The sequence below is a fragment of the Rhinopithecus roxellana genome, chromosome 6, assembly GCF_007565055.1.
Source record: "Rhinopithecus roxellana isolate Shanxi Qingling chromosome 6, ASM756505v1, whole genome shotgun sequence".
NCBI lineage: Eukaryota > Metazoa > Chordata > Mammalia > Primates > Cercopithecidae > Rhinopithecus > Rhinopithecus roxellana.
The window spans coordinates 91,795,495-91,822,953 of NC_044554.1; the positions used below are offsets into that span (position 1 = coordinate 91,795,495).

The 27,459-nt window shown below is 40.4% G+C and overlaps 1 protein-coding gene across 3 annotated transcripts in view; it reads right to left on the bottom strand.

The window, feature by feature from the left end:
* The window catches only part of AMPH (amphiphysin), a 258,597-nt gene that overhangs the window by 154,920 nt on the left and 76,218 nt on the right, over positions 1 to 27,459 (bottom strand). For all 3 annotated transcript variants that reach the window (XM_030933296.1, XM_030933295.1, XM_030933294.1), the window contains exon 2: positions 5,848 to 5,928. In XM_030933296.1, the coding sequence (XP_030789156.1) occupies positions 5,848 to 5,928 (81 nt within the window). The remainder of the gene's footprint in view (positions 1 to 5,847; positions 5,929 to 27,459) is intronic.

Below are 27,459 nucleotides of genomic sequence, written 5' to 3' on the forward strand. Positions count from 1 at the left end.
GCTTTGGGTTTATTTTCTTCCCTTTCAAGTTTCTTGAGGTAGGAAATTAGATTATTGATTTGAGACCTTTCCTTGTTTCTAATGTAAGCATTTAATGCTATAAATTTCCCTTCCAGCATTGCCTCGGTGTTTCAAGACCAGACACTTTCATTTCCAAGGCCTTGTATTTGCTGAACCTGATTTCCCAGATAATCATTTTTTTTTTTCCCCAGGACCCTACATCCAGAGTTCTAATACTTTCTATAATTTCCCCTAATAAACCAGACTATCTTAAAAGAGCTTCATGAAACTCCTTCTCATCAAGGTGTGAGCAGGGACGTTCATTTCTTAACAGGGCATCCAGCCTCCCAGCTCTACAACCTTGGAAGGAAGTGAGCTCCATCACTGCACTCAAACATCATGGCTGTTAAATACCAGATCATCTTAGTTTATTTGATCTATGCAGATCGCAGATAATCCAGAGCATAGCTACCAAATCTTTATCCATATTTATAACGGACACTAAAAATAGACATCAAACATAGGATTAGAATTTTTAAGGACAAACCAGAGGAAACACTTGTAAAAATTTGCGTGAATAAATACAATGCATTGGTCCTCAATGTGTTGTCCCTGGACCAGCATCACTGGCATCACTTAGGAACTTTTCAGAAATGCAGATTCTCAGGCCTTGCCCCAGACATCACCTGCATTGAAGTCACCTAGAAGGCATTGGTACAGCACAGGCTGTGGGGTGCGACCTGCTGTACCAACACCTTCTAGGTAACTTCAATGCAGCTAATGTTTGAAAAACACTGCTCTGAAGGGCACAAAATTTGCCAACTTAGGTTCTTATTCAGAACCCAGAAGGTCTAGTAACCTGACAGGATGCTGTGTAGGCCAAATGAGGCTCTCCACACTGCCATTTGGAATTGGATCATTATTTGAAATAGATCTTATGGGATCACATTTAATCAAGGCAGTAGCTATATCACAAGAAGGTCAAGATTAATATTTAATGAAAGGTAGATACATTAATATACTCACATCATGGTTATCTGTGGCAAAAATAAATGTTCTAAGGTATATACGAGGCCTATCTGCTCAAGCAAATTGCAAAAAGCTTCTGAAGGTAACTATAACTTTTCATAAATTAAAATTGTATCCACACATTAACATATATACAGTGGCAGTATACCTTTATTTTACATTCTTTCTTAAAACTTCTAAAATTTTTCTCTTTAGTCATTTATATGTACATATACTAGGTTCTTGAAAATGTCATGAAACTGCTTACAAAAATACATACCATATACAGCATCTCTTCCATCCCAGAAATAAAAACGTACTCTAGGAATGCATTCAAAGTGATAATTTCTGTCACTCATTCAGCTTCAAGTTTAGCAAGTATTTGTTAAGTTTACTTGCAAAGCACTAGCTCCCATGGAAATAAAAACATAAAAGCAATAAAACAGGATCCGTGTGCCCAAGAGGGGTGAGTTCAGTGTAAGGAGAAGACATGGCCCAGCTTTAAACAGCTGCTAGAGCATCATACTCATGGGAGGCTGGTCTGAATTCTCACCACTGGAGAGGATGTCAAGGTCCCAGGGTTTCTTCTCTTATTGGTTCATATTACACAAAAGTTAGCCCATCACTCAGTCATGGCCAGGAGGAGCCACACAACACTGCTATGGTATTTCAGCGAGGGAATGGAAGCCTGTGGAGATGCCAGAAGGAGAACCAAGGCTCTCTTTCCTTTATTTGAACTATTGTTCTTAGACGGGACCTAGATGAGGGTGCTCACACCTGCACTCACTAAAATGTGACCAAATGGTTGGTTATCTAGACTCAACCAGCCCTCAATGTATCTTCTTTTAATTAGCACACTTGCCACAAGTGCAGCATCTTACAGGGCGAGTTTATTAGCTGGAAGGAGGGAAAGAAACCAAGGACCTTCCTCCCACAGGGGACCTTTTTCTCTGCTCATTAACAGATCTGTCAGCAGAAAACCAGTAGAACTGAAAGCAGGTGATGTTCACACCAGTCAATTTTGTTACTTGCTAGCAGCTTTCATAACAGACAGAAAATAGAATGGGGAAGCAAGGCCCTCTAAGGAGGAAATGAAATCAGATTTTGTTCTTTCTGCTGGATTTCTACAATCTTTGCTCTCCTTAGCATGCATTGTCATGGAAAATTCCAAGTTCTCTGTAGAAGAGTTCATTCTGTTCCCTGATGCACTACTTCTAATTACTTCCTCCCTCCTTCCCTCCTTCCTTTCCTCCCTTCCTCCCTTCCTCCCTTCCTCCCTTCCTCCCTTCCGAAATGAGTTCTCACCGTGTTGCCCAGACTGCAGTGCAGAGGCTATTCACAGGCGTGGAGTTTTGACCTGCTCCATTTTCAACCTGGGCAGGTTCACCCCTACTTAGGCAACCTGGTGGTTCCCTGCTCCCAGGAGGTCACCATATTGATGCTGAAATTAGTGAGGGCACCCAATCAGCATAGCACATGACAACCCAGGACTCCTGGGCTCAAGTGATCCTCCAGCTTCAGCCTGCTGAGTAGCTGGAACTACAGGCATGCATCACGGTACCAGGCTCTCCTTGCTTTAATTAAGTAGTTTATGAAACGTGGACCACAAAAGCAACAGCAATTGGGAGTCCAATGGACAAAAGAACGTATGTACAGACCCTTTATCGATGCTCTCAGCCTCACACAAACCATGTTGAAGGAAAAGAAGTTTGAAATCAAAAGGAAAACTTAGAGTTGGAATAAAATAAAGCAAAGCCCCAAGCCAGAGTTCAAACACAGACCTTTCAGCCACTTTTGTTTCCAACATGAAGAAGCAAGGAATATATCAATAACTACAAGGATCTTATGATTCTGTAAAAGGAAACTAAAAGCAAGATAATCGAACCCCCATAAATGTTTGAATAATTCTAGAACATCCTAGAATAGTCTACTTCTTTATTAAGCACTACTTGAGTGTAGTCAGAGGACTGTAATACAATGCACAAATCCAAATATGGTTTCATTTTATACTATCAATAGTATCTTTTGAGATATAAAATATATATACTCATAGAAAAAATGTGGAATCTAGGTTTCCTAGGTTAGATAATGTCTTTAGAGTATGTAGCCTTTAGATAATACTTTCTCTTCAGATTACTGATTCACCATCACATTAATACTAAGAATAATAGACCATGCAGATGTAACCATAATCTTGGCAGATCCTTCCTTCTAAGTTAATGTTTCTACATAAGCACCACTCCTTTTTCAGCATACGCAATACATACAAATTGATCACCAATACATATTGGGGGTAAGAGGATTCTTCTCTCAGTAGAGTATTACTAAAATCAGCCTTTGGCTACACTTCTCAACCTTTAATATGTTTCAAAAGAATATAAATAAACCCCTCCCCTTCTCTTCCTTCTATTCTCCTTCCCTTTCTCTTTGTCTCTCTCTTATATACAAACAGGGGTAAGGCACTCTCCTTCCTCACTCCACTATAATGATTATAAACTGTCTGATAAAGATATATCAAAATGAGATATGAAAATGCAAGATGTTTTAGGTGCAAAAATATTTTCAAAGTGGACCAAATGGGGTCAAGAAACTCCCTGAGAAATAACATTTCCTAGATTTATAGTCTATTTGCCTTACTCTTATGAAATAGAATTGCTTATTCAAATTTCCCCAAGTTTTGAAGTTTCACACAGGTTTTAAAAACTGCTAATATTCTTGGGAGAACTAAGGTGGTAATCTTCACGGTTGCCAATATACTATGCCCCATAACATTTGAAAATGAATATTGTATGTAGTGACCAAAATACATAGCAGGACAGCAGTTTAAAGTCATCCCATTCTGCTGCTCCTAGTGGCACAGAAGGGTACAATGTGAATCCATAGGTAGGGAAAACTGTAAACATGAATCACTTCTTCAATCTAAATCCAATGTTTTAGAGCAGACATTTGGGATTGCCTGCAAAGTCACAGGGCACTGATGGACAAGTTTGTGTATGGGAGGTTCCTGCGATCCAAGACAATGATCTATTTGAGAGTTACCCACATGCAGAAGATGTGTGAAAAATCACCAGATGAGAACAGAAGTTGATTTGTAGACACTTTCTCCTGGAGGAGAGTAGGAGAGTGCTTATTCTGTGGGCCCAAGTCCAATATTTCCCTAGGAATTCTCTTTCCTACCTTTATTAAGCCAAAGCTCTCTGTAATATTTGTTCATTTGGCCATGATCAGTTTTTCTCTCTGTTACTGTTGGTTCTCCAGCTCCCCTCTCCCTTTTCTCACATTCAGATAGAACATGTTTGCTATCCCATTCGTGGTAAACAGACTGCCTATCACATCTGCCAACCCTTAGTCTTGGGATGAAACTGGAGACATTCAGGAATGTGTTTTGGCAAAACTGATCTACCTGGCTCCATACCTGCTGAAATGTATAATCCCTCTCGGTGAGGAAACGAAATAGAATGTCTTGGTGAGAGAAACAGCAGGAACCCTGATACACAAATGGAAGAAAGAAACCTCCAAGGTCAGGAGCAAAGGGGGCAAAATAAAACCTGCGATGATTTCCCATTGTTGGTGTCATCCCTGAGGCCATAATTCCTTCTGTGGACACTGGTAGCTCCAATGACAGCAGGAAACTAAATCCATGTCCTTATATTGTTCCGCACATAATTAGACATTATAACGCCCAAACCCCATTTCCCAAGGCCTTCTCACCCTACCTTCTTCCCACCCCATCTCTAAGATGATCTCTAGATTTGAGGCTTCTAACCTCAGAGGGCCCCACTCCTATATTCCCCTCCCCAGCCCTTATGTGTGTTACCGAAAGAGAGATATTCTAGCCAATTATCCAAGCATTAGAGATCAAGACATAGTTTAAAAATAGTTTCTATATTCGCATGTCTGTTAAACACATACACTACAGGAACAAACATCACAATCTGTTTCTCAACCTTTTTTTATCGTTGTCACCTCCCCAAGGAGTCTTTTAAGACTTTTTTCCTAATTACACCACCTGTAAAATTTTAACACCATAAATATACTATATATCTGTTTATCTAATGTATGTTTATCTTTGCTTTATACACTGAAAAAGTTTTCTTCACCCACCAAGAACCAATTTTCAGCCCCTGAGGGAAGGTATCAGTATACTCCCTGTTGTGAATGCATGCTCTTGAAGCATGCAACTATTAAGGTTATTTTATCGGAAGTGTTAAACTACTGCTTTTCTAATGTTCAATGAAATATAAATCTTCAGAAACACCAGCATTCCTATAGACCAGTCATCTGTATTAAAGTGGTCCAAGACTGGGCCTGGTAGCTCACACCTATAATCCCAATACTTTGGGAGGCCTAGGTGGGTGGATCGCTTGAGTCCAGGAGTTCAAGACTATCCTAGGCAACACGGTGAAACCCCATCTCCACTAAAAACACACAAAAAATAGTCACATGTGATAGTGCACACCTGTAATCCTGGCTACTCAGGAGGCTGAGGTGGGAAGATCACCTGAGTCCAAGGATGTTGAGGCTGCAGTGAGCCAAAATTGTGTCACTGCATGCCAACCTGGGCAATCTGAGTGAGACCCTGTTTCAAAAAATAAAGTATCATAAAAAACTAAAGCAATCCAGGACAGCAGAGTCTTTATCTCCTGGGATTCCAAAATCTACTGTCTATGGCCTTTTCCCATCTTCCATAGGAAATTCTACAGAATTAGCAAGTGTTACTCTCAAGTTAGTGCCAACCCCACCTATTCTTTTTTTAATCTTAATGCATTTTGCTTATATGCTAAGACACAAACACATTTAAACCATTTTCCACTCCAGAAACTAAACAAATGGACTCACTTCTTGCCGTTTGAAGTTCTGGACATATTCTTCGAACTGTTCGTCTTTTGTCTCATCAGCTTTCCCCAGTTTCTGGAGGACCTAATTTGCAAATAAGACAAAATGTTTAATTTAATAATGTTTTAAAAGAAAGCTGTGCATTTTCTGTTAATGGAGCAAGGTTGATGTTTTGCTCTGACGAGTAGAGCAAAAACTATCAGCACTCCTAGTTTTTCTGTTCTGGAAACATCTTGGCTTGGCAGCTGTGGAGTTGAACAGAAAAAACTGAATCCCAGTCCTGCCCCTCACAGGCTGTGTGGCTTTGAGCAAGTGTTATGCTACACTGCACTTATTTCTTTTTTTTTTTTTTTTTAATTATACTTTAAGTTCTAGGGTACATGTACATAACGTGCAGGTTTGTTACATATGTATATTTGTGCCATGTTGGTGTGCTGCACCCATCAACTCATCAGCACCCATCAATTCATCATTTGTATCATGTATAACTCCCCAGTGCAATCCCTCCCCCCTCCCCCCTCCCCCCTCCCCATGATAGGCCCCAGTGTGTGATGTTCCCCTTCCCGAGTCCAAGTGATCTCATTGTTCAGTTCCCACCTATGAGTGAGAACATGCGGTGTTTGGTTTTCTCTTCTTGTGATAGTTTGCTAAGAATGATGGTTTCCAGCTGCATCCATGTCCCTACAAAGGACGCAAACTCATCCTTTTTTATGGCTGCATAGTATTCCATGGTGTGTATGTGCCACATTTTCTTAATCCAGTCTGTCACAGATGGACATTTGGGTTGATTCCAAGTCTTTGCTATTGTGAATAGTGCTGCAATAAACATACGTGTGCATGTGTCTTTGTAGTAGAATAATTTATCATCCTTTGGGTATATACCCAGTAGTGGGATGGCTGGGTCATATGGTACATCTAGTTCTAGATCCTTGAGGAATTGCCATACTGTTTTCCATAATGGTTGAACTAGTTTACAATCCCACCAACAGTGTAAAAGTGTTCCTATTTCTCCACATCCTCTCCAACAACTGTTGTTTCCTGATTTTTTAATGATTGCCATTCTAACTGGTGTGAGGCTAATATCCAGAATCTACAAAGAACTCAAACAAATATACAAGAAAAGAACAAACAACCCCATCAAAAAGTGGGGAAAGGATATGAACAGACATTTCTCAAAAGAAGACATTCATACAGCCAACAGACACATGAAAAAATGCTCATCATCACTCGCCATCAGAGAAATGCACTTATTTCTTTATATAACTGTTTCCTTTAGCAGGCTGTGCATGACTTAGAGACAGAAGCTATGCCTTATTTGTCTTTTTGTCCAAAGCATCTGGCACAATGCTGAATGCATAATTGGTACTCAGCTGCTTGTGAACAGTAGACCAAAGCTGTCTGACTAAAGCATTCATCCACTTCAGTGGTCCCCAACATTTTTGGCACCAGGGACCAGTTTCATGGAAGACAATTTTTCCACTGACCAGAGGGTAGTGGGGGGAATGGTTTCAGGATGACTGAAGCACACTACATTTATTGTGTACTTTATTTCTATTATTATTATTACATTGTAATATATCATGAAATAATTATACAACTCACCATAATGTAGAATCAGTGGGAACCCTGAGCTTGTTTTCCTGCAACTAGATGGTCCTATCTGGGGGTGATGGGAGACAGTGACAGATCATCAGGCATTATATTCTCATAAGGAGTTTGCAACTTAGATCCCTCGCATGTTCAGTTCACAGTAGGGTTTGCTCTCCTATGAGAACCTAATGCTTCTGTTGATCTGACAGGAAGCGGAGCTCAGGCAGTAATGCTCCCTCCCCTGTTGCTCACCTCCTGCTGTGTGGCTCGGTTCCTCACAGGCCACAAACTGGTACCAGTCCGAGGCCGGGGTTTGGGGACCCCGATCTACTTCATTGGGACAGTGTTAGAAGCCAGGATGATGGTAAGTTCCATCTCAACCATCTTCTGATACTCCCTTCAACTCAATAAACACTCAAAGAAAGCATGGGATACACAGGCCCCATACTAAACAGGGGTCACCCAGAAATACGAAAAAACAAGACCCCAACAATTGATCCTAAAAAATGTATTTTTTAGCAGAATAGACAAGGCAGGTCCACAAATAACAAATCAAAGATAAGTTAAAGACACAGCATACAGCCTCTTTGCGACAGAGGACATAAGCAACAAATTGCACTTAATGCCTTTAAAAAGTAGGGCAGAAGGAAGATAACTAATATACTTTAGGAATATATGAAGAACTCATTTTCCCGAGTAACAAAATAAATGATACACATCTCTTGCTTTACTAGACATTTTCATAGCTCATATATTTTCCCCAAGATATATTTATAATGTTATATTAATAAATGAACCTAAGTATCAAAGTAGTTATCCAATAAGTCAGAGTCCATGCAGATTCCTTCAAGAGGTAAATTTTATTTGGAGCAAAAGTAATTACTCTAAATGAAAAATGATGTTTTATTATATTATAAAACTAGTTGTTCATAAAATGTGCTAGTATTTCTTCCTTTTCACTGTTATTAACAAAGATATATGTTTTAAATAAAATTGTATACAGATTCACACATGTATTACCAATTGTTCAATATCACTCAATTTCATTTCACAAACCAATACTACATGTAAGTAATAGGAAATACGTTATTTTTCATTGTAAATGCACTGTTTTTCAAAAGTTGGAGGAATCTAGTATCATAAATATTGAAAGGACATATAATCACTGTATTAACTAATATTGTCCCGTCACTTATATAAGAGTTTCTTTGAAAGCTGGAGTAGAATACACTGCATTTTTTGAAGAATTGGGCATTATAACTAAGGAAGAATTGATAAGCATAAGAAACATGAAATTATGTATATATGTAAAAAGACTATAACTATGTTAAAAAGTTAATAGTGGCTATTTCTGGATGATAAGATTAAGGGTGATCATTATTTTCTTCTTTATAACTTTCTATATTTTCCACAGTTTTCTTAATGTTTAAAGTAACAAGAAAATTCACTAACAATGGTTAAAGTAACAAGAAAAGAGTTTATCATACTATAGAGTTTTTATAAAAAATGTACATATTAGATTTTAGTTCAAGTTAAGTGGATGTGTTGGTAGCTGGTTAAAAACTCCCATCAAAAAAAAAAAAAAAAAACAACTCCCATCAAAAATATTGACAAGAAAATTAATATAAACTGAAAATAAGACTTCTAGAGGCAACCATGAAGGACCTATATCTGATTAAGTGGCTCACATGTAAGATAAAGGTATTAATAGTGCCTACTTCACAGTGTTGTATGGAACCACCAAGGATACACATGGAAATACCAAGCTATGATGACCAGCATATAGTTAATGCTCAGTAAAGAATATCTATTATTTATAGATATTTTTATCTAACCCCACTGAACATCACCAGTTTATAAGCTTATACTGACAAAAAGCCAGAGAGAATGTTGAAAATTTTACATGACCAGAATCAGGGTTCACAAAAGACCTTCTTTAACAAGATGAAATTCAACAAGGATAAAATTTAGGACAAATCATAACTGTACTAACACCAGATTTATTATTCAACTTTCAAACAAATGCAACAAGACAGATGTTAGGGATGGGTGGTTTCCACCCTTAAGTAGAAGTAAGGGATGACTTTAACAGATAGTCAATATGAGCCAACGAAGTGATGTTGCTGCCAAAGCATCTAATGTAATCTCAGTCTGCACTAACTTAATAACTCAATAGCTTAATAGCTATCAGGAAAGTGGTCCTGGATGCTCTCAGAGGTGGACAAGTTGGTAAACACATAAATACACAGAAAATCTGGAGCCAAAAGAAGGAGCTCTCAAAAAGGCAAAGAGAGTTGATACTATGTGTTAACAAGAACACTTGATATGATTTGGTATATTAGCAGGGAGAAGAGAAGACCCAAGGAAAAGAGCACAGCCATCCTCAAACACTGGAAGGACCATCACAATAAAGAAGGATCAAACTTGCTCTGCCAGAAAGACTCAAAACTCACATCAGTGAGTTTTGCAAGATAGAAATAATGAGACCAATTAAGAGGCTTTTTAATGGTCCAAAAAGTGCATGAAAAATTTGTTTTCACAAAAAATGTTCATCATAGTTTTGTAGAAATTAAATACTTTATTGCTAGAGTTAATGTGTTCACCATTCTAGAAGTCACATGAGCTTAACCAATAGTTAGGGTCCCAGAGAAGAGACTTACTCCTCAAACAGGTAAATAGACTAAGTCACATTTCAAATACAATCTAAGAATCCATAATAAATTTATTATGTTAGACATTTTCCCTAGTGAAGAATGCAAATCACAATGAACAGTAGCAAAAAAGAAATCCTCTTCGTGTTTACTAAACACTGTGTGTCAAACACTGGGCTAAGGGGCTGCAGGAATAACAGGCTACATTCTAGGGACTGTGATTTTTCAATAGTATTCAAACCCGGGGTTGGAGGTGTGGAACTGAAGTGGACAAGGGTTGTGTGATAGACAGAGGGCAGATTACTGAAAGGCTTAGGCAGCAAGACTCAGAACTTTGATTTTCTTGTAAAGACCATGGAGAGCCAATGAAGTGTTTCTCTGGAGGGAGCCACATGGAAAGGTCTGCACTCTTTGGTGACAATGTTAGAAGAAGTCAAGATAGAAATAATGAGACCAATTAAGAGGCTTTTTAATGGTCCAAGCAATAAATGACAGAACTGGAGCTAGGAAACAGATAAATCTTTAAGAAATATAATGCACAGTATATAATGGCTTGTGAGATGAAAAGGATGAAGGACAGAGTGAAGGATGACCTCAGATTTCTGCGGGAGAGACTGAGTAGGCATTGATTCATTCAAACAAATTAGAAATCATTTTGGACATACAGGGTTTGAGACAGCTCTGTGGCATCCAGGTAGAGATACGGTAAATAGCATGATAGGGCCAGGTTCTGAGAGATGCTCTGAGCTACAGTTATACTTTGGAAATCACCAGAGTATGGTGATAGTAAAGCTGCTACAGTGTATGAAAAAGCCCAGAGAAAATATGATGTACAGAAAGAAGTGGGCCAAAGACAGTCCCGAAAAATCATTATTTAAAGAATGGGCAGAGGAGGAGAATCCTTGACAGGAGACTGGGGACCCAGAGGTATGGTCAAACCAGGAGCAAATTCATAGAAACCAAAGGAGACAGTTTTAATTGCTACAGAGAACTCAAGCAAGTTAAAAAGCAAACGCTCTGAAAGTGTCCACTGGATTTAGGAACCAGAAGGTCCCTGGGGTCCTTGCCAAGGACTATGAGTGGAATGGCAGTCAGAAGACAGATCATAGTAGATTTAGCAAATAGAAGGAGAGGAATCTGAAGAGCACGCAGGTACTCTTTCCAGAACTTAGGGGCATGAAGAATCAAAGGAGCAATTCCTGACCCTGTTTCTAGGCCAGAGAGAACTGATCAAAGAAAAGAGGCAAGAGCTATGAGGGCGTCATACGGTAAGAAAAGTTTCAAAGGGGGTGGAAATGGCGGCATCTCAGATTCACCAGAAAGGACCCATCTTGCTCGGGAAGAGGCACAGCCATTCCTCAGAAACATGAAGGATTTCTGAGAAGGCAGGGAAGATTGCCTGTGTAAAGGCCAAATTGGAAGGAATGCACACATGACAGATCCATCTCTCCTGTGCGGTAAACGAACAGATCATCTGCTGAGCAGCAGTGGGGTGAGGTCACAGGAAAGGTCCCGAGGAGAGGGGAGTGATTCAGATGTGGAACAGGAAAAGATGAGAACCAGAAACACATGACATGAATTTTAGATGAAACTGAAGGCCCCGCTGAAGCAAAGACCATGATGTGCAGTTGCCCATATGTAAGCAGTTTTGTGATTTTTCTCCAGCAGCCTCAATGGAGGTGGTAAGATTGATCTGCTATATAGAAAAGATCTTAAGGCACCAAAGACAGCGAAACCTAGAACTGAGATGACTAAAAACATCTTTTGCCTTGCTCTATGTCACAAGTATTTGACAGTGAGCTGATAATTTAAATGACCTCTCTCATTAACCACTCCTTTGGCAGTGTTGAAAACACCAATTAAACCTGAACAGTGTGGCACTGTTGATATTACAGGAGGATTACTATGTATTTATGTATTTGATATGCAGATTTTGACATCAACATGACACATCTTCCACCTACAGGCAAAAGGAAGAAAGTTCAGTGCTTCATGCATTTTGGCTTAAGACTTGAATCTTTTACTTCAAAGATAATTTCATCTACATTGACACTTTAGTATTTTGAAACAGTAAGATTTTTGTTGTTGCTTTTAGTGCTGCTGTTTTTCAAATGCAAAATAATACACTACGTTGAATAAGCTTTTCTAATTCCACTTCCTTTCAGTGAGGTTCTGACATATTCTGTTAGGGATGTGTGCTCCTCCTCCGACCCTCAACCCAAGCTCAGAAGCTCTGACCTAGTCCTAAAAGACATCACGACATACGCAAGTAAAAAATTAAATAGTAAGGAAAAGCAGGAATATGGTAACTTGGAATATTTCATCTTAAATCATCTTTCAATCTCTCCTAAGGCAGTTAGTTCCTCAGCTTGGGTTGCAAGGGCTGCCCCAATGATAGAGGTCTCACATTCTCTTCTAGGGCAATTGCCCATGTATAAAGTGCCCAAGTAAAGTCCCTAAAAATTTAGAACTCTTTGATTTGGGCAGTTTCTCCATCCTATAAAGCCAAATTTCTGACCAAGTTTCAAGTCTTCATAGTGCAATACAAACTAAATCCTACTATAGTAAGAGAATAATTGCCTTCTCTTACCATTTTAAATTAGGAGTGGAATATTGTGTTGGCAGCTTTCAAAAAAGTGACTGGCATTTTAAGTCAAAGATAAAGTTCACAATCTTCCATTCCACACAGAAATAACTTCTGTTAATTAGGAGAAAAGATCAAAGAAAAATCAAGCTATGAGAAGGTGTGACCCCAAGCAAAAAAAAAAAAAAAAAAAAAAAAGGCTAGTCCTACAATCAGAAATGGGGCAGCTGAGGAGAGGAGAGGCTGCAGGTCACAAAGCAGTTCAAGGCAAAGGCCAGGCATGGTTTGTTACTGAGACAAGAATGATGGCAGGGTTGGCCACCAAGATGCCTTAGTGACATTCATCCATTGGATGAGGTCTCCAACTAGACAAATTTCCAGCTCTGGGTTACTCACACTTCCTTGAGCCAGACTCTAAAAGTCAAGAAGAAAATCATACAATTTTATTAGTCTTCTTTAACAAGGAGACACCTCTCTCTTCACATTTCCTGTTCTTACAAAAAAAAAAAAAAAAGAAGAGCACATAAAATAATGTGTACATTCTCCATGTTGTTGATCAGGAGTGAACTAAATCAGAAGGCCATGGACTCTTCTGAGCAGGACATGGAGAGGTGGTCTTCCACTTGTGCCCATGTCCAGATGATTCATTCACTCATCAGTCCATATACCCACCTATCCATCAAGAATTCTTATCTTGTTCTCACCCTAACACTACAAAGTCCCATAGCTTACGACTGGAGAGGGAAGGTAAGTGCAGGGTAGCTGCTTGTCCTAAAGCTTCCTGCTGGGCACGTCCTACACTGTTTCCCAAACTTCAGGGTACTAGTCCTTTGTCCTCTTTCTGAGTGTGTTTCAGGACTTAAGGAAGCGGATTGAATTTGCCCTAATGTGAGAGGACTGAGATGAAACACTAGAAATGCATCTTTCGGTGTGGCTCATGGGCCTTCGTGGTCCTCACATTGTCCTCCAGCTTCCCCTCTGGGGGATTTATTTCTGTACCATTACGACATCTACTTCTTACCTTGGTAGATTTTAACAGCGCATTAGCCATCACGTCATCAAAGCCTCTGAGGCTGGCATGAGCCTTCCTGCCAATTCTGGGAAACACTTCTGGGAAAGTAAACAATAGATAAGAGAGAATATTCACAGCCTCTGTCCCATCTGAATGGCCTTCAGATTTTAAAAGGTTGAGAATGACATAAAGTAGAGAAATTACATGTCTCATACATGAGTAGGTTTATCCTAAGTGGGACAGAGGCAACTGGGAATTAGAAAACTAGGGAGAAAAGGAAATTTAGTCCCTAGACAGGAACAGAGGTAAGTGAGAAAGGCCCTAAAAGGCAGTGCAGTAAGCATCCGCCAAGGCTGCTTTCCAATCACACATCTACCTGAAAAGGTATCATGTTCCAGAACGCTGCTCTCTTCTCTCCTCCCTAATACTTTCAATTTCAGGACATTCAGTCCTCTGACTTCAAGAGGAAAAAAAAATATTGGTGGGGAAAAACAGCTTGAGGAATATTGACCTGGCAAAGATTTGAGTCCTAGCGTCCAAAATGATTCCCTTCTCCAGGAGTTGGTGCCTGCTGGCTGTCCCTCCAGATTGAGTCACCTTGTCCCAGAATTACTTTTTCATGAACCTGATATCCTCAGGATGCAGCCCAGAGTATAATAATTATACCAAAACCCAGTGGGAGTCTGCTAAAGCCTGCGAGTCATCCCATGAGACTCAGATAAAGACCAGATTTTCCTTCTCCAGTGGCCCCATTCACAAACAGAGCACTGTCTCATGTCATTATTGCACAGGATAATGTAATGAATCTCCAACCTCTTTAGATCATGTAAATTAGTCCTTATGTTCCTTAGCTAGGCAAAGGGATCTTCCATATACTACCAACCAGATGTTCGAGAGAAAGCTCACATCTGCCACACTGGTAGCAACCAGTCCTGCATCAGAGCTGCTGTAAACACACATGGCCACAGAAGCCAGAGAGGGTTCTACATTTGGGAAATTCACCACAGAACAGGTCTGTTCCTGATTGCTTTATACAGATTCTTCAAACAGTTTTCATGTCAGTTACCCATTAGACCAACAAAAGATGAGTTAGCAATGTAAAAACTGATCTCCTGTAATCCCAGCACTTTGAGAGGCCGAGCCAGGAGAATTGCCTGAGCCCAGGAGTCGGAGACCAGCCTAAGCAACATGGCGAGACCTCATCTCTACAAAAATTAAAAAAGAAAAATTGGCCGAGTGCAGTAGCTCACACCTGCAATCCCAGCACTTTGGGAGGCTGAGGCGGGCGGATCACAAGGTCAGGAGTTCAAGACCAGCTTGGCCAATCTGGTGAAACCCTGTCTCTACTAAAAATACAAAAATTAGCCAGGCATGGTGGTGCACGCCTGTAATCCCAGCTACTTGGGAGGCTGAGGCAGAAGAACCACTTGAACCCAGGAGGCGGAGGTTGCAGTGAGCCGAGATCATGCCACTGCTCTGCAGCCCAGGTGACAGAGCAAGACTCTGTCTCAAAAAAAAAAAAAAGAAAGAAATTAGCCAGGCATGGTGGCATGTGCCTGTGGTCTCAGCTACTTGGGAGGCTGAGGCAGGAGGACTGTTTGAACCCAGGAGGTCAAGGCTGCAGTGAGCTATGATCACATTGCTGCACTTCAGCCTGGGTGAGAGATCAAGACCCTGTTTCAAAAAAATTAAATATGAAAAAATATGAAAAATTAAATATGAAAAAACACTGACTTGCCGTACAAATATTAAAGGAGATGTTGACTCAGGTAGAACAAAAATTCCACAAAACTCCACCCAGGATTTCAAATGGGAGCTGTAAGTTCCCTAAGGCAGGAAGGGGCCGCTAGTGGTGATGGGTATGAAACAGATGAAGAAGATAGATAGGGCATGTTCTTCCTTTTCTTCCTCTTATAAAAAATGCCCACTTAACTAAATCTATAATTCTCTAATTTATTAGCTATCACCTATGGAAATTTACAATAGATCAAGCACAGATCTAAGTGTCCTATATCTAAAAATGTATTTAATCCTCCCAATAATCTTGTGAGTTAGGTTGCTATGATTATGTTCATTTTACTCATGAGAACATTGAAAATTAGAGAGGTGAAGTAATTGATCTCTGTCATATAGCTGGTATGTAACCAAGCTTGTGTAAGGCTGGGATTCGGTTTTCAGCTACCCTTCTGATTTACCATGATCTTTCTGGAATAGTGTTTTCCAAAATGTGTTCCATGGGACATAATCTCAGGAATCTCTATAAAAAAAATTCCAAGGGCAATTTTGTTTGAAAAATACCAAAGACTATATATCCATCTACCGAGTCTCAAAGAATATTGTTAAAGAAAAAAAGGAAGAAATCACAATACCTGTAAAGTACAATGTGAACATGTATCAATGATTATTTTTTTACTCATTAATTAATGAGGAAACTGGTAAGATCCTAACCACTATACTATAAGGCCGTAAAAACAGGAGCAGAGAAAGAAACACAGCCTGGTGACCACACTCTTCTACTTTCCCCTTTACAATTAAGTCATTTTCCTCTATTTTAGATTCTACTCTGACTAACCATATCATATTGTCAGGAACTCAAACATAGTAACTGCTTGATCCATACTTTCATTAAATGGAAACTATATGACATCATCTCCCTCCCAAAATAGGTTATTGTATTAATTCAAACACCCTAGGAGAGGAAGCAAGTTATGCAAAATATGTGTTCTCCGTGCTCTGTCTTCACTTAGAGGAACCGAATTAGCCTCTGATGAGCAAAAAGCCAGAGGACATCTCCTCCTTGTAAGAATATTATGGCCGGGCGCGGTGGCTCAAGCCTGTAATCCCAGCACTTTGGGAGGCCGAGACGGGCGGATCACAAGGTTAGGAGATCGAGACCATCCTGGCTAACATGGTGAAACCCCGTCTCTATTAAAAAAAAAAAAAATACAAAAAACTAGCCGGGCGAGGTGGCGGGCGCCTGTAGTCCCAGCTACTTGGGAGGCTGAGGCAGGAGAATGGCGTAAACCCGGGAGGCGGAGCTTGCAGTGAGCTGAGATCCGGCCACTGCACTCCAGCCTGGGCGACAGAGCAAGACTCCGTCTCAAAAAAAAAAAAAAAAGAATATTATGGATCAGGCCACCAAGGGGGTCTCATAGGAGCATCAGGAAAACACAAATGACCATGGCCTCCCTCTAGATACCAGGTTCTATATCTGGGGTCCATGAACAGATCCCAAGATGTCCAGGAATCACTTGGAATTGTGGCTAATATAATATGGCTGTGCCTTTTATTAGGAGGGGAGGAAGGGTCTCCTGGTTTCTGTAAGGTGAAGAACCACTGAATTCTAAGAGACTTCATGGGTACAAGTGGAAAGAAAATAAGTGCTAAAATCAAACAAAACTGGACCTCACTTGATCACTTCTGAGAGCTGGAAAACCTTTGCCAAATGTTTAACTTAGTCGAGACTCAATTTCTTCATCTTTAGAAACGGGAGGATACCAACTCTAGAAAGTCTAAGTGAGAACACAAGCAAAAACTCCTGGCCTGATCTGAAAAGTGTTTAATGAGGGTTTATTCTTTCTTTTCTCCTTGACTTCATATCTTCACTTTAAGTTGCAATAACAAAGGTCTGACAGGGAGCTTAGATCTTCCAGTAGATCCAATGGAAGAGATTCTTACGGGTTTGGCCAAGCTCACATCTTTGACTTTCTGTGATACAGATGGATCTTTTAGAGCTAAAGGGATACTATAAAGTCTATAGAAACATCTGTGCTTAGAAAATTATTTGCTGGCAACTCTCTTTGCGCAGTTCAGTAAGTGTCTCTTGAGCAATTCTATAATTCCAAGAACAATACATGTGCCAGCAATGTTGCCAACGCAACCAAGAAAGCCTAGAGTGGCAGTCTACATTCCTAGAAATCATCCTTACTGGTGGCTTCTCACATTTGAGCAGACTTTTGTAGCAGCAAGAAATGGGATCCTTCCAAGTGACCCCATTCAAACCTGATCAAATGCCCCCATCAGATCTGCTGATGCCTCTCTTCCTGAATAGGAAAACCTGGGCCTGGGGTCTAAGGATGGATATGGCTTGACACCAAGAACAGCTTGATTTTTCCCCCTTAAGGTTTATTTTCAAGACTTAAAGCTATTTGAAAGTTCAGTTTGTTTGGGGCGGAGGGGGGTTGTTTTGATTTGGTTTGGTTTTGGTGAAAAGAATAGTGTGACCAGAATTCTCATGCCAAAATTTCCACTGCAGTCCTGCTGGGGCCACTGAGTGACATCAGGAAGGCCACCATCCTCTCTGAGCAAACTTTCTTCCTGTTTTTATTAAATGATGCCTTTTGGTAATTTGCCTCACAAACACATCATAAATGAAGAAAAAGAGATAGGCTACAGAGTACTTACATAACTTTTGAAAAAACATTCTGCATAATCTCAGATTGGGAGATGTTCTGCACAATCTCAGAGTGAGGTACCACCAGAATTCCCCAGGTTCTTAAGTGGTCCCCCAAAAGCCATGTAATATGCCCCAAATGCCAGGACATAATTACCAAGGATTTCAGACAGATTCAACACGATGTGCATGATCACAAAAGCAATTTCACTGATGGTTTCTATCTTTAATGTTTATTGATCCAAAAGTAAAAATAACCTGATACAAAACAAATTCTACATATATTGCAGGTTTCAATGGAAGTAAAAAAAAAAAAAAAAAAAAAAAAAAAAAAGGAAAAGGAAAAGGAGATGATTGCTAACAGACCAAAAAACCAAACCTACTTCCTCTGGTAATGACTCCTAGTTGAAGGCTGGACACGGTACTTTCAGTTCAGTTTGTCCATGTGGTCGTTTTCTAAAGATTGCTCAAGAAGGAACTCTGAGTGCCTTCATAACCTTCCTTGAGAACTTGGACAGAAGGTAACGGAAGTTAGCAGAGAGATGCTGCCCCTTCTGGCTATCTGAGGCTGCCTCTGTCAGAGCACACAGCTTCCAGCTCTGGGTACCAAAAGCTGAAAACACTTCTCACCAGCAGAACAGGGAATCAATGCAAATGAATAAACGGACAAATGAATGAATTTGTGAAACACTATTTTTGTATACATTTCTATACTTTGTGCTTTGATTTTCCATTTTATGCAGCCGTTTTAAAGTCTGATCTGCATGAAGTGAATTTCTAAAAAAAAAAAAAATTACACACTATTTTGTAGGAGACCTATGTTTCAGATTTAATTTGAGCTTCTCAAACTGAAATTTCCACGTTCATATGATTAACACGGATATTTTATAATAAAAAGCTAAATACAAAACCTGCAGGATTTTTTTTTAAATAAAATTGGGACTTCAAAGAAATACTGTGTTACCAGTATGTGCTTTGGGTAATATCATCACACTCTCTTGTGTGCTATTTGGGTATACCAAAGGAGGATGTTTTAAGACGCAGTGTTTGGTGTATAGGAATGACGGCACGATAGACGGGTGGGAAGCATAGAATTCTATTCTGGTGACCCTGGGTAACACAACTACCAGCTTTGCATACAGATAAGTAAAAGGTGATACTGGAATTGCATTTCGCTAGCTGTTCACACCATCTGTAAATACTGGCAGACACTTCTACGCCGCATTCTCTCCAGTTGCCCCTCCAGATCCATAATCCACCCTTCTCCACACTGCTGGGTGCTCCAGGAAGCTAATCTCTAAGAACCGCATCCTGCCCAGGCCCTCTGGCTTCCCTCTGGCCTCAACCAATGGCAAGTGTCAGCAGGAGATGCAAGGGTGGGCAAAGGTGGGAGGAGGGAGAGGTTAGGGTGCTGGTTCTCCTGGCTATCTCCCAGCCAGCCACCACCAGTTGCCATCTCATTCCCTTGCCTTTCAAGTGGCCCCAATAATTGCATCTCCTCTCTGTACGTTTCGATAAAAGCTCCTTCCCCTTGTTTTTAGGCCTGGGGAAAAATGTCCCCAGCAGCCTCCACTGCCCCTAGATCCCTTGCTGGTTTCCCATAACCCTCCCCACAGAGAATCCCAAAATAGAATCTGGGTCTCAAAATTCTTAGCTCAAAATCTTCCACTATCTTTCACCCTTCAACTATGAGAAGTAATGAATTAAAACAATCCAACACACTTCTAAAAAAGCATCACAGTGCGTTACAGTGTAGAAACAGTGCAGAAACAAACCAGTATAATTCACCAGACCAAAAACAATTTGCATGCTAAGCAAGCCTGAGTATACTAATCCCACAACAATGGAGTCTGCCAATCACACACTTTTCAGGAATATAAGCTCTGCAGTTGACAAAGGATAATTATTAAAAAGTGTTTAGTAAGATGTTTTCAGCTGTGAACCCAAAATATCTGAGACAAGTCTCAGTCAACTCAGAAAGTTTATTTTGCCAAGGTTAAGGACACGCCATGACACAGGCTCAGGAGGTCCTAATGATATGTGCCCAAGGTGGTTGGGGCACAGTTTGGCTCTATGCATTTTAGGGAGACATGAGACATCAATCAATATGTGTAATATGTACATTGGTTCCTCTGGAAAGGCAGGACAACTTGAGGTGGAGAAGGGGGCTTCTAGATCATAGGCAGAGAGGAGACAAACAGTTGCATTCTTTTGAGTTTCTGATTAGACTTCCGCTGAATATACAATTTACAGAAACAGTCACTTATGCTTTCACTGGCTTAGTGAAACAATAGAGCAGAGGAAGCAATCATATATATGCATTTGTCTCACGTGAGCCTCAGGGTGATGACTTTGAGTTCTGTCTGTCCTTTGCCTACTAGGAATTTCCTTGTGGGCAAATTTTGAGGGAGGTATGCAGCCGTTTTATCTTTGTGTTAAATAGCTATGTCATTTAGGAATAAAATGGAAGCAAGTTTGCCTGACACAGTTCCCAACTCGACTCTTCCCTTGGTTTAATGATTTTAGGGTCCCGAGATTAATTTTCCTTTTATGTGTCCTTTGACTGAAGGTATCTAAAATGAAGTGGGGTCATTCATCTGGGGTAACATCCAAGGTTCACTGTCCCATGCCAAGGAAATCAAGATTATGAACACACAAGGAGGTTAAGAGAGGAGGTTTAATAGGCAAAAGAAAAAGTTCTCTGCTGCAGAGAGAGGGGATGCTGAGCAGGTCTTGTGGTCCACAGTGAAGTGCAGATTTCATAGATGAGCTTGCGGAGGCAGTGTCTGATTTACACAGGGCACAAAAGATTGGTCGGACCAGGTGTGTCATTTGCACACGTGAAGAACTGGTTAGGACTAGGCATGCCGTTTGCATAGTGCACAAACAAGCTGGCTGCCTCACCCTAATCTTTTACTATGCAGATGAGTTCTCTACGTGGCCAGTGCTATGTTGTCTGCTTTTTCACTGCGGTGACAAAGAAATAGAAGATGGATCGTCCATATTGAACATGCCTGGCTCTCAGGTAGCCCTTTTCCATTGGCACAGCCGCCGGCATTCACCTGTGCAAGCTTCCAGCTTGCATATCTATGTTGGCAGCTCGATTTTTCAGGCTGATCATTTTTAGAAAACAAATTATTTGGGAGCTTTATTTTTTGTTAAAATGGAAGCCTTGCTGAGGACTCCTTTACCCTCAGTATCTTCCTAAATAATTTCTTTCTAGATACTGGATCAAAAGGGCAGAAGTTGTTTTCCCCTTTTAATGATTGCAGACTTATCACAAAAGTTTACACAACATAGCTTCATCATTATTGGTAAGATGTTGATTTTCCTCCACTGAGAATGCAAGGCAATCAAAACCAACATCATAGGTACATAAGAGACAAGGTACATAAGATCTGGCTCTTTTGAAGAAATTAACAAGCTAATTCTCAAAATCAACTGGAAAAGAAAAAGATGCAGAATAGTCAAAACAGTTTTTGGAAAAAAGGAGAATAAAGAAAGGATGTTACATCCCTCTCCAAAGCTCTTCAGAGAAGCCCAACTTTCAGAATACAAAACTGAAAATGTGATGAGTTATTTCTGCCCTGCTAAAAAGGTAGTTTCATTCAAAACCTTTGACCTGAGTACCTAGAAAAGATTAAGCATAGTAAAACTAAACAACAACAAACAACTGATGTCCTATGAACCTTACTTCATGTCCACAGGGAAATCAAATCCCACATGTGGTCTTGGTGTAAATCACAGGGCTGTAAAGTATTGTAAAAATCAGTGTAGAAAAAAGCTGGACTGTTTTCAGAAACATGACCGACCATGTTAGTAAGACAAAACTTCTCTCTACAGACTGCATTCTCACAAGATCATTACTTCAGATTCACCAGATATACTGGTTCCACAACTTATTATATGAAATAATATAGAAGTATTTCTCTGCCTTCTATTTAAAATGATCGAGATATGTTTGCTTTCTAAAACTTTGGGTTTTGTTATTCCACTCCTGGGTATCTGTTAAAGCCATAATTTATAACACCTAATATTTGATTAGTTAGAACGTTGAAAGAATGTTGTATTCTGATCGATACAATATCCTGGTTATCTGAAAGGAGTAAACACTTCCAACTCTTGTTATAGCATAGCTTCCAAGAATAAGTTGGTCATCTTGATGAATGTATGAAGCAATAAGTATGCTGATTCTTTATTTGAAGAAATCCTTTCATCCACTTACATTTTCTCCTCTAAATCCCTGACACTTAAAGTGGGTCCTCACACCAGCATCAGCCTCACCAGGGGGCTTGCTAGAAAAGCAGAATCTCAGGCCCTATTGCAGAATACAATCTGCAATTTAACAAGATTCCCATGCAATTCATCTGTGCATTAAAGTTTGGAAAGCCTGTTCTAAATTACAAACTCAAGGTCAAACTCTACAGGTAAATGAGGAACCAACATCATTATTCCAGGCATTTGATGTAGACGCAGACAAAGATCAGATAATCAGATTGAAGTTGTAATGATCACAGAATACACTACAAATGCTGGTTATTAAAATAAATGCATGATCCATGTTTAGCATTTCCCTCATTCTTTTTTAAAATTATTTTTATAGATTTTGGGTATGTAAGTGTCATTTTGTTACATATTGCATAGTGGTGAAGTCTGGGCTTCCAGTGTAACCATCACCTGGATAGTAGTATATATTGTACCCATTAGGTAATTTACCATCCCTCCTCCCTCTCCCACCACTCACCTTTCCATGTCTCCAATGTCTATTAAAGCACAGGACAGAAATATTTCCAAATGTTTAAGTGTTTTGGATGGTTGGCTGGGTTTTGAGTGTTTGTAGTTTAATTTGCATTTTAATGAAGCCATCACCATTAGATTTTTATAAAAAGATGATTCGGCAGATCTCCATAGGAAGTGGAATCATTCTGATTAGTCACATTTTTGTCCTAAAAATGTGAATTAAATTTGAATTTCTGGCTCAGTGACATTCAACAACTTCACATAAATGAAACAGTAACATACATGAAGCTATTCCTGACCATGACCCCAAATGATAAGCCATCAGTAGCTCGCTCAGAACCCCTGTGGATGATCCTGCCCTTTCATGTGGAAACAACTGAAACCAGATGAGCTGTATCTAGTTTTGTATTTCAGAACCAGTGTTTCAAGCAACTCAGATTGCAAGCAGGGGTTTTTAACATCAGGCAATTATAGTCATAAATAACAGCAAATCTATGTCAAATTTCCTACGATGACTTTTGACATAAAATAAGAAAAAGGCTTTAACCCTATTTTGTGTGCCACAGCATCATTAACACTGAACCAATCTTCACTTCTTCCTCCAAAACCTAAGGAGCAATCAGCAACCAAATCCCTCCTCAGCACGTGGCTGTGAACAAGGTACCATGTCTGCCCTGTTCTGAGCATCTGCAAATAGGAAGAATAGTCAATGCTTCTTTCAAATTTATAATTGAAGTAAATGCAGGTTTTCTCTCCCCATCATTTATTGCCTTCTTTCTTTTTTCCTTTCCCTCCTCACTTCTTATTAGGAGTCCCCAGACTTTGTTAGCATACAGTATACTTAAATTATGCCGTGAAAGGTTGCCAGTATTAGCAGGAGAAAGTTTCATTTTGTGTAAGTGTCTATCTAAAGAGTCTGAAGGGCTACGCATCCTCCAAGGATGCCTAGGACCTAAATAGTGCAAAAACCTTCCCCCACAGCCCATGGATCCAGGGACGTGAGTGAAGAGCCAAAGGGATGCTAAGGAAAGAGGAGAGAGGAAGAGAGAAACAGAGAGAATGAGGGAGAGAAATATCCGTGGCTGCACATCCCAGGTAGGCTGCCTAGGAAATGTTAAGCAACAAACTGTTAGAAAATTGGAAAGGTAAAGAAATGTCTGCATCACACTCAGGAATTAACATGCGTGCATGAGCAATTGAAATGCACTTCAAATGCCTCTGTAATTTAGAATATGGAGTGGACATACACTCTCCTGAGTGTTAAAGGCCAAATTAAAGGGTTGCATAAGTACTTAGAAAAACAAAAGATAAAAAGTGTAAATTTAGATAATTCACTCTCAAAGAAAATTATCCAGGAAACTAGAAAACTTCATATAGACTTAATACGTCAAGTACATGTTGAATCTCCAAGAGGAAGATGCAGAATGTAGTGTTCTCCAATTTTTCTTTTCTGACAAGAGAACGCTTTTGTCAAAAATGAGTATCCTGCAAGACTAATCTGTACCAAATGGACTTGGAGGGAACTCTGGGCCACACCATAGAGATCCAGACCCCAGGACCCCCTGCACTTCAGAAACAGAGCCCCTCGGCCTGGCTGGCATGAGGACCACCTGGCAGGCTTCTGATGCAGAAGGTCTGCACAGATCATTTGGATGAGCACCAGAACTGCTCTCATTTGTCAGATGTGGGCAAATCCCTATGCACATTCCTTAGGAGTAATTATTTTAATTTAATACTCAATTTATACAACACCCAGAAGTAAGCAACATAAGCTAATAATTAGATGTCTTGATTTGGCCAAGTATAAGCTCTGTCACCTGGAATGAGTCACCAAGGCTCTGTGAGCCTCCTTTCCTCCTCTGTTTACTGACCTGCATCTCCAATCAGGGTCCTGAAGACCACTTGTGCCCAAACGCAATCTCTACATTATAATCCCTGCGAGGTATACGTCAGGTTACTGGGATGCATACATCAGCACCATTAATTTTCCTGTGTAAATAATTCAATATCAGCCAGGCTCAAATAAGAGAGGAGAAGAGCTTCGGAGAAGGTTCATGACCTTGACCCCACTCTGCCAAGTAGAAGCTAAAGTGTTCTCATCTCCTCCTCTTCTCTCTATCACTCTCTCATGATGCAAGTGACAACTAATTAAATAAAACTATATGTGAAATACATGTACATTGAGACCTTCCAGAGACAAAGATCCAACCTTCCGCCAGCCCCAAATCCGATCTCTGTTGTTCCCTGTGCCCTGGGGGACTGATCCAATGGACTGCATTCCCCAGGTTCCCTTGATCTTAACTTCCTGTAAACTGGCGGGAGAGACACCAGCAAGAGAGGAAAGGTCAGGCCCTGCTCCATCCTGCTTTGAACTATTTCTGGCAGTCCCTAGGTCACTTCACACCTGTCTGGAGACCTCTCCTTTACGACTTCTGATCTCACTGGGATCGGTCATACTATTTTCTCTCCTTGCCTCGTCCAGCCTTGCAGTGGTTATAGTTTCGTGCTATTGTTACTGGTCTTTGGGGGCCTCAACTCCACTGCTGATTCCCTTAACACTTCCCACACTTCCACAAAAAGTCCATGCAGTAAAGCCTCTTGAACTATCTGTGCTGAACTCTGCTTCCTGCCTGCCGAGCTCTGGCTGATAGAGTCCCAGACAATCTCTGGCCCTGGGGATCATCACTGTTCCAGTGTACCCACCCTGAACCCAAGGGGGCTGCAGGCAGGCTTTGTGTAGTTTTAAAACACATATGCAAATATACATAGTCACAGAATTAAAAAACAATGTCTGGAAATAGGTTACTGAGGGTTCACACGTGCCATTTTAAAGCACACCAAGCAGTGTGCATTTAAATATGTATTACACTGAGTCAAAGTTCTAAAGTCCTAATTGCAAAACAAGCCTGCACCCAAGGAAGGACAATAGATATTTATTCAGATTAAATATTGTCCTCTTGAGCTTTCACTACACTTGATGGGGCCTTGAGTACTGCCAAAATTTGATTTCTGTAAAATAAAACTCCAAAACTCAAATTGATATCCATTGGAGCCTGGTGGTTTTCATAGCAAAGCAGGGCTGGAATCACATGCTTGGAGTCTCATCCTCCAACTCTGCAGGCTAAAAAAGAGCTTGGTTTTGGCTACAGATGAAAAATAGAGATCATTTCCTGGTTTCACCAGGGTGGTTAAGAGTATTGAGCTTATTAGAGAATTTACAACCAAAGAGCTGGGGCTCTTCAAGCACCACTAGACTCTGCCTCCAAAAGAGCATTCCTCATAAGGTGCTGGAGACCTTAGTGACCCGCAGCCCCAGCTGCATCCTTTCTGCCACATCACATTCCATTGTCCACACTGCTCCACTTCCCTTGCCTGGCTGGGACTAGCTTCCTGACACCAGGAAGATGCAGAGAGCCACATTCTGGGCATTTTCATCAAGCCCACTCAAGCCTCATTCCCTTTGAAGCCCATGAAGAATCTTGGATTTGTGCACATTATGATTTCTGGTGGCTTCCCAAATTCAGTAGATAACTAGGTAAATCTGAAACTCAAATAACTCCAAATGCATCCTGGGCCTTCCTGTCTGCTCCATGTGTAAGTCTCAGAAGAATTCAAAATCATGTTCTCTTGAGGGATAAAATAAATAAATGAGCATTTTTGTGAAGTCACAATTTGATTTAGTCTTTCTGGCGTACACTTTGGCAGCGTTTATCAAAATCTTTTAAAACGTCTATACTTACTGACCCAGCAATCCTACTTCTATAAATACGTTTAAAAAATAATCAAAGATATGCCCAAAGATAGGACTACAAAAACGTTCATTATAAATACTTTACTTATTATAGCAAAACAGTAATGACAAACTAAATATCCAAAAATAGTTAGTTAAATATATTACTGGCATTTCTACTCCTTACATGATGAGTGGGCTAGAAACCCAGAACAACCCTCCCACTCAAAATTTCCAGACAAAATATAAGCATTGTTTTCAATGCATTGCTAAGCTAGCAGAAAGTCAGGAATTCCGCAAGGCCAATAGCATGGTCTGGGAGGCTTTAGCCCAGAGGGCATCTTCCACTGTTTTGACAGCTGCACTGGTGGGACCAACCAGAGATAAAGTTTAGATACGGCTAAGCCAGAGCGAGACGTCTACCAAGAGATGCACACCCTCTTCTCCCCAACCTTAACCCGCATAAGGTTAAGACCCAAGGGGCTAGACTTTCAGTGTGAATTAATTTACCTGTAAATGGTGAACTAGAATTATACTTGTCCCCAGAAGGAGAGCATAAAGAAAAGTTGCCTGTTTTGACCTGGCTATTGGGGGAAGTGGAAAGAAATCCTTTCCTTGAAGTGGTGAGCACAACTTGGCCACGGCATTTGAGGTCCACAGTCCCATGTCAGGGCACGAGTTAGAACCTCAAGTGGAGAATTTCATTTAATGCAATTCTTTGGGAGACCGGTGAACAATCACTTGAGGCCAGGTATTCAAGACCAGCCTGGGTAACATAGTGAGAACCTGTCTCTAACACAGTTAAAAAAACATTAGCCAAGCATGGAGGCTCATACCTGTAGTCCCAGCTACAGGCAGGACAATTGCTTGAGCCCAGGAGTTTGAGGCTGCAGTAAGCTATGATCGTGCCGCTAT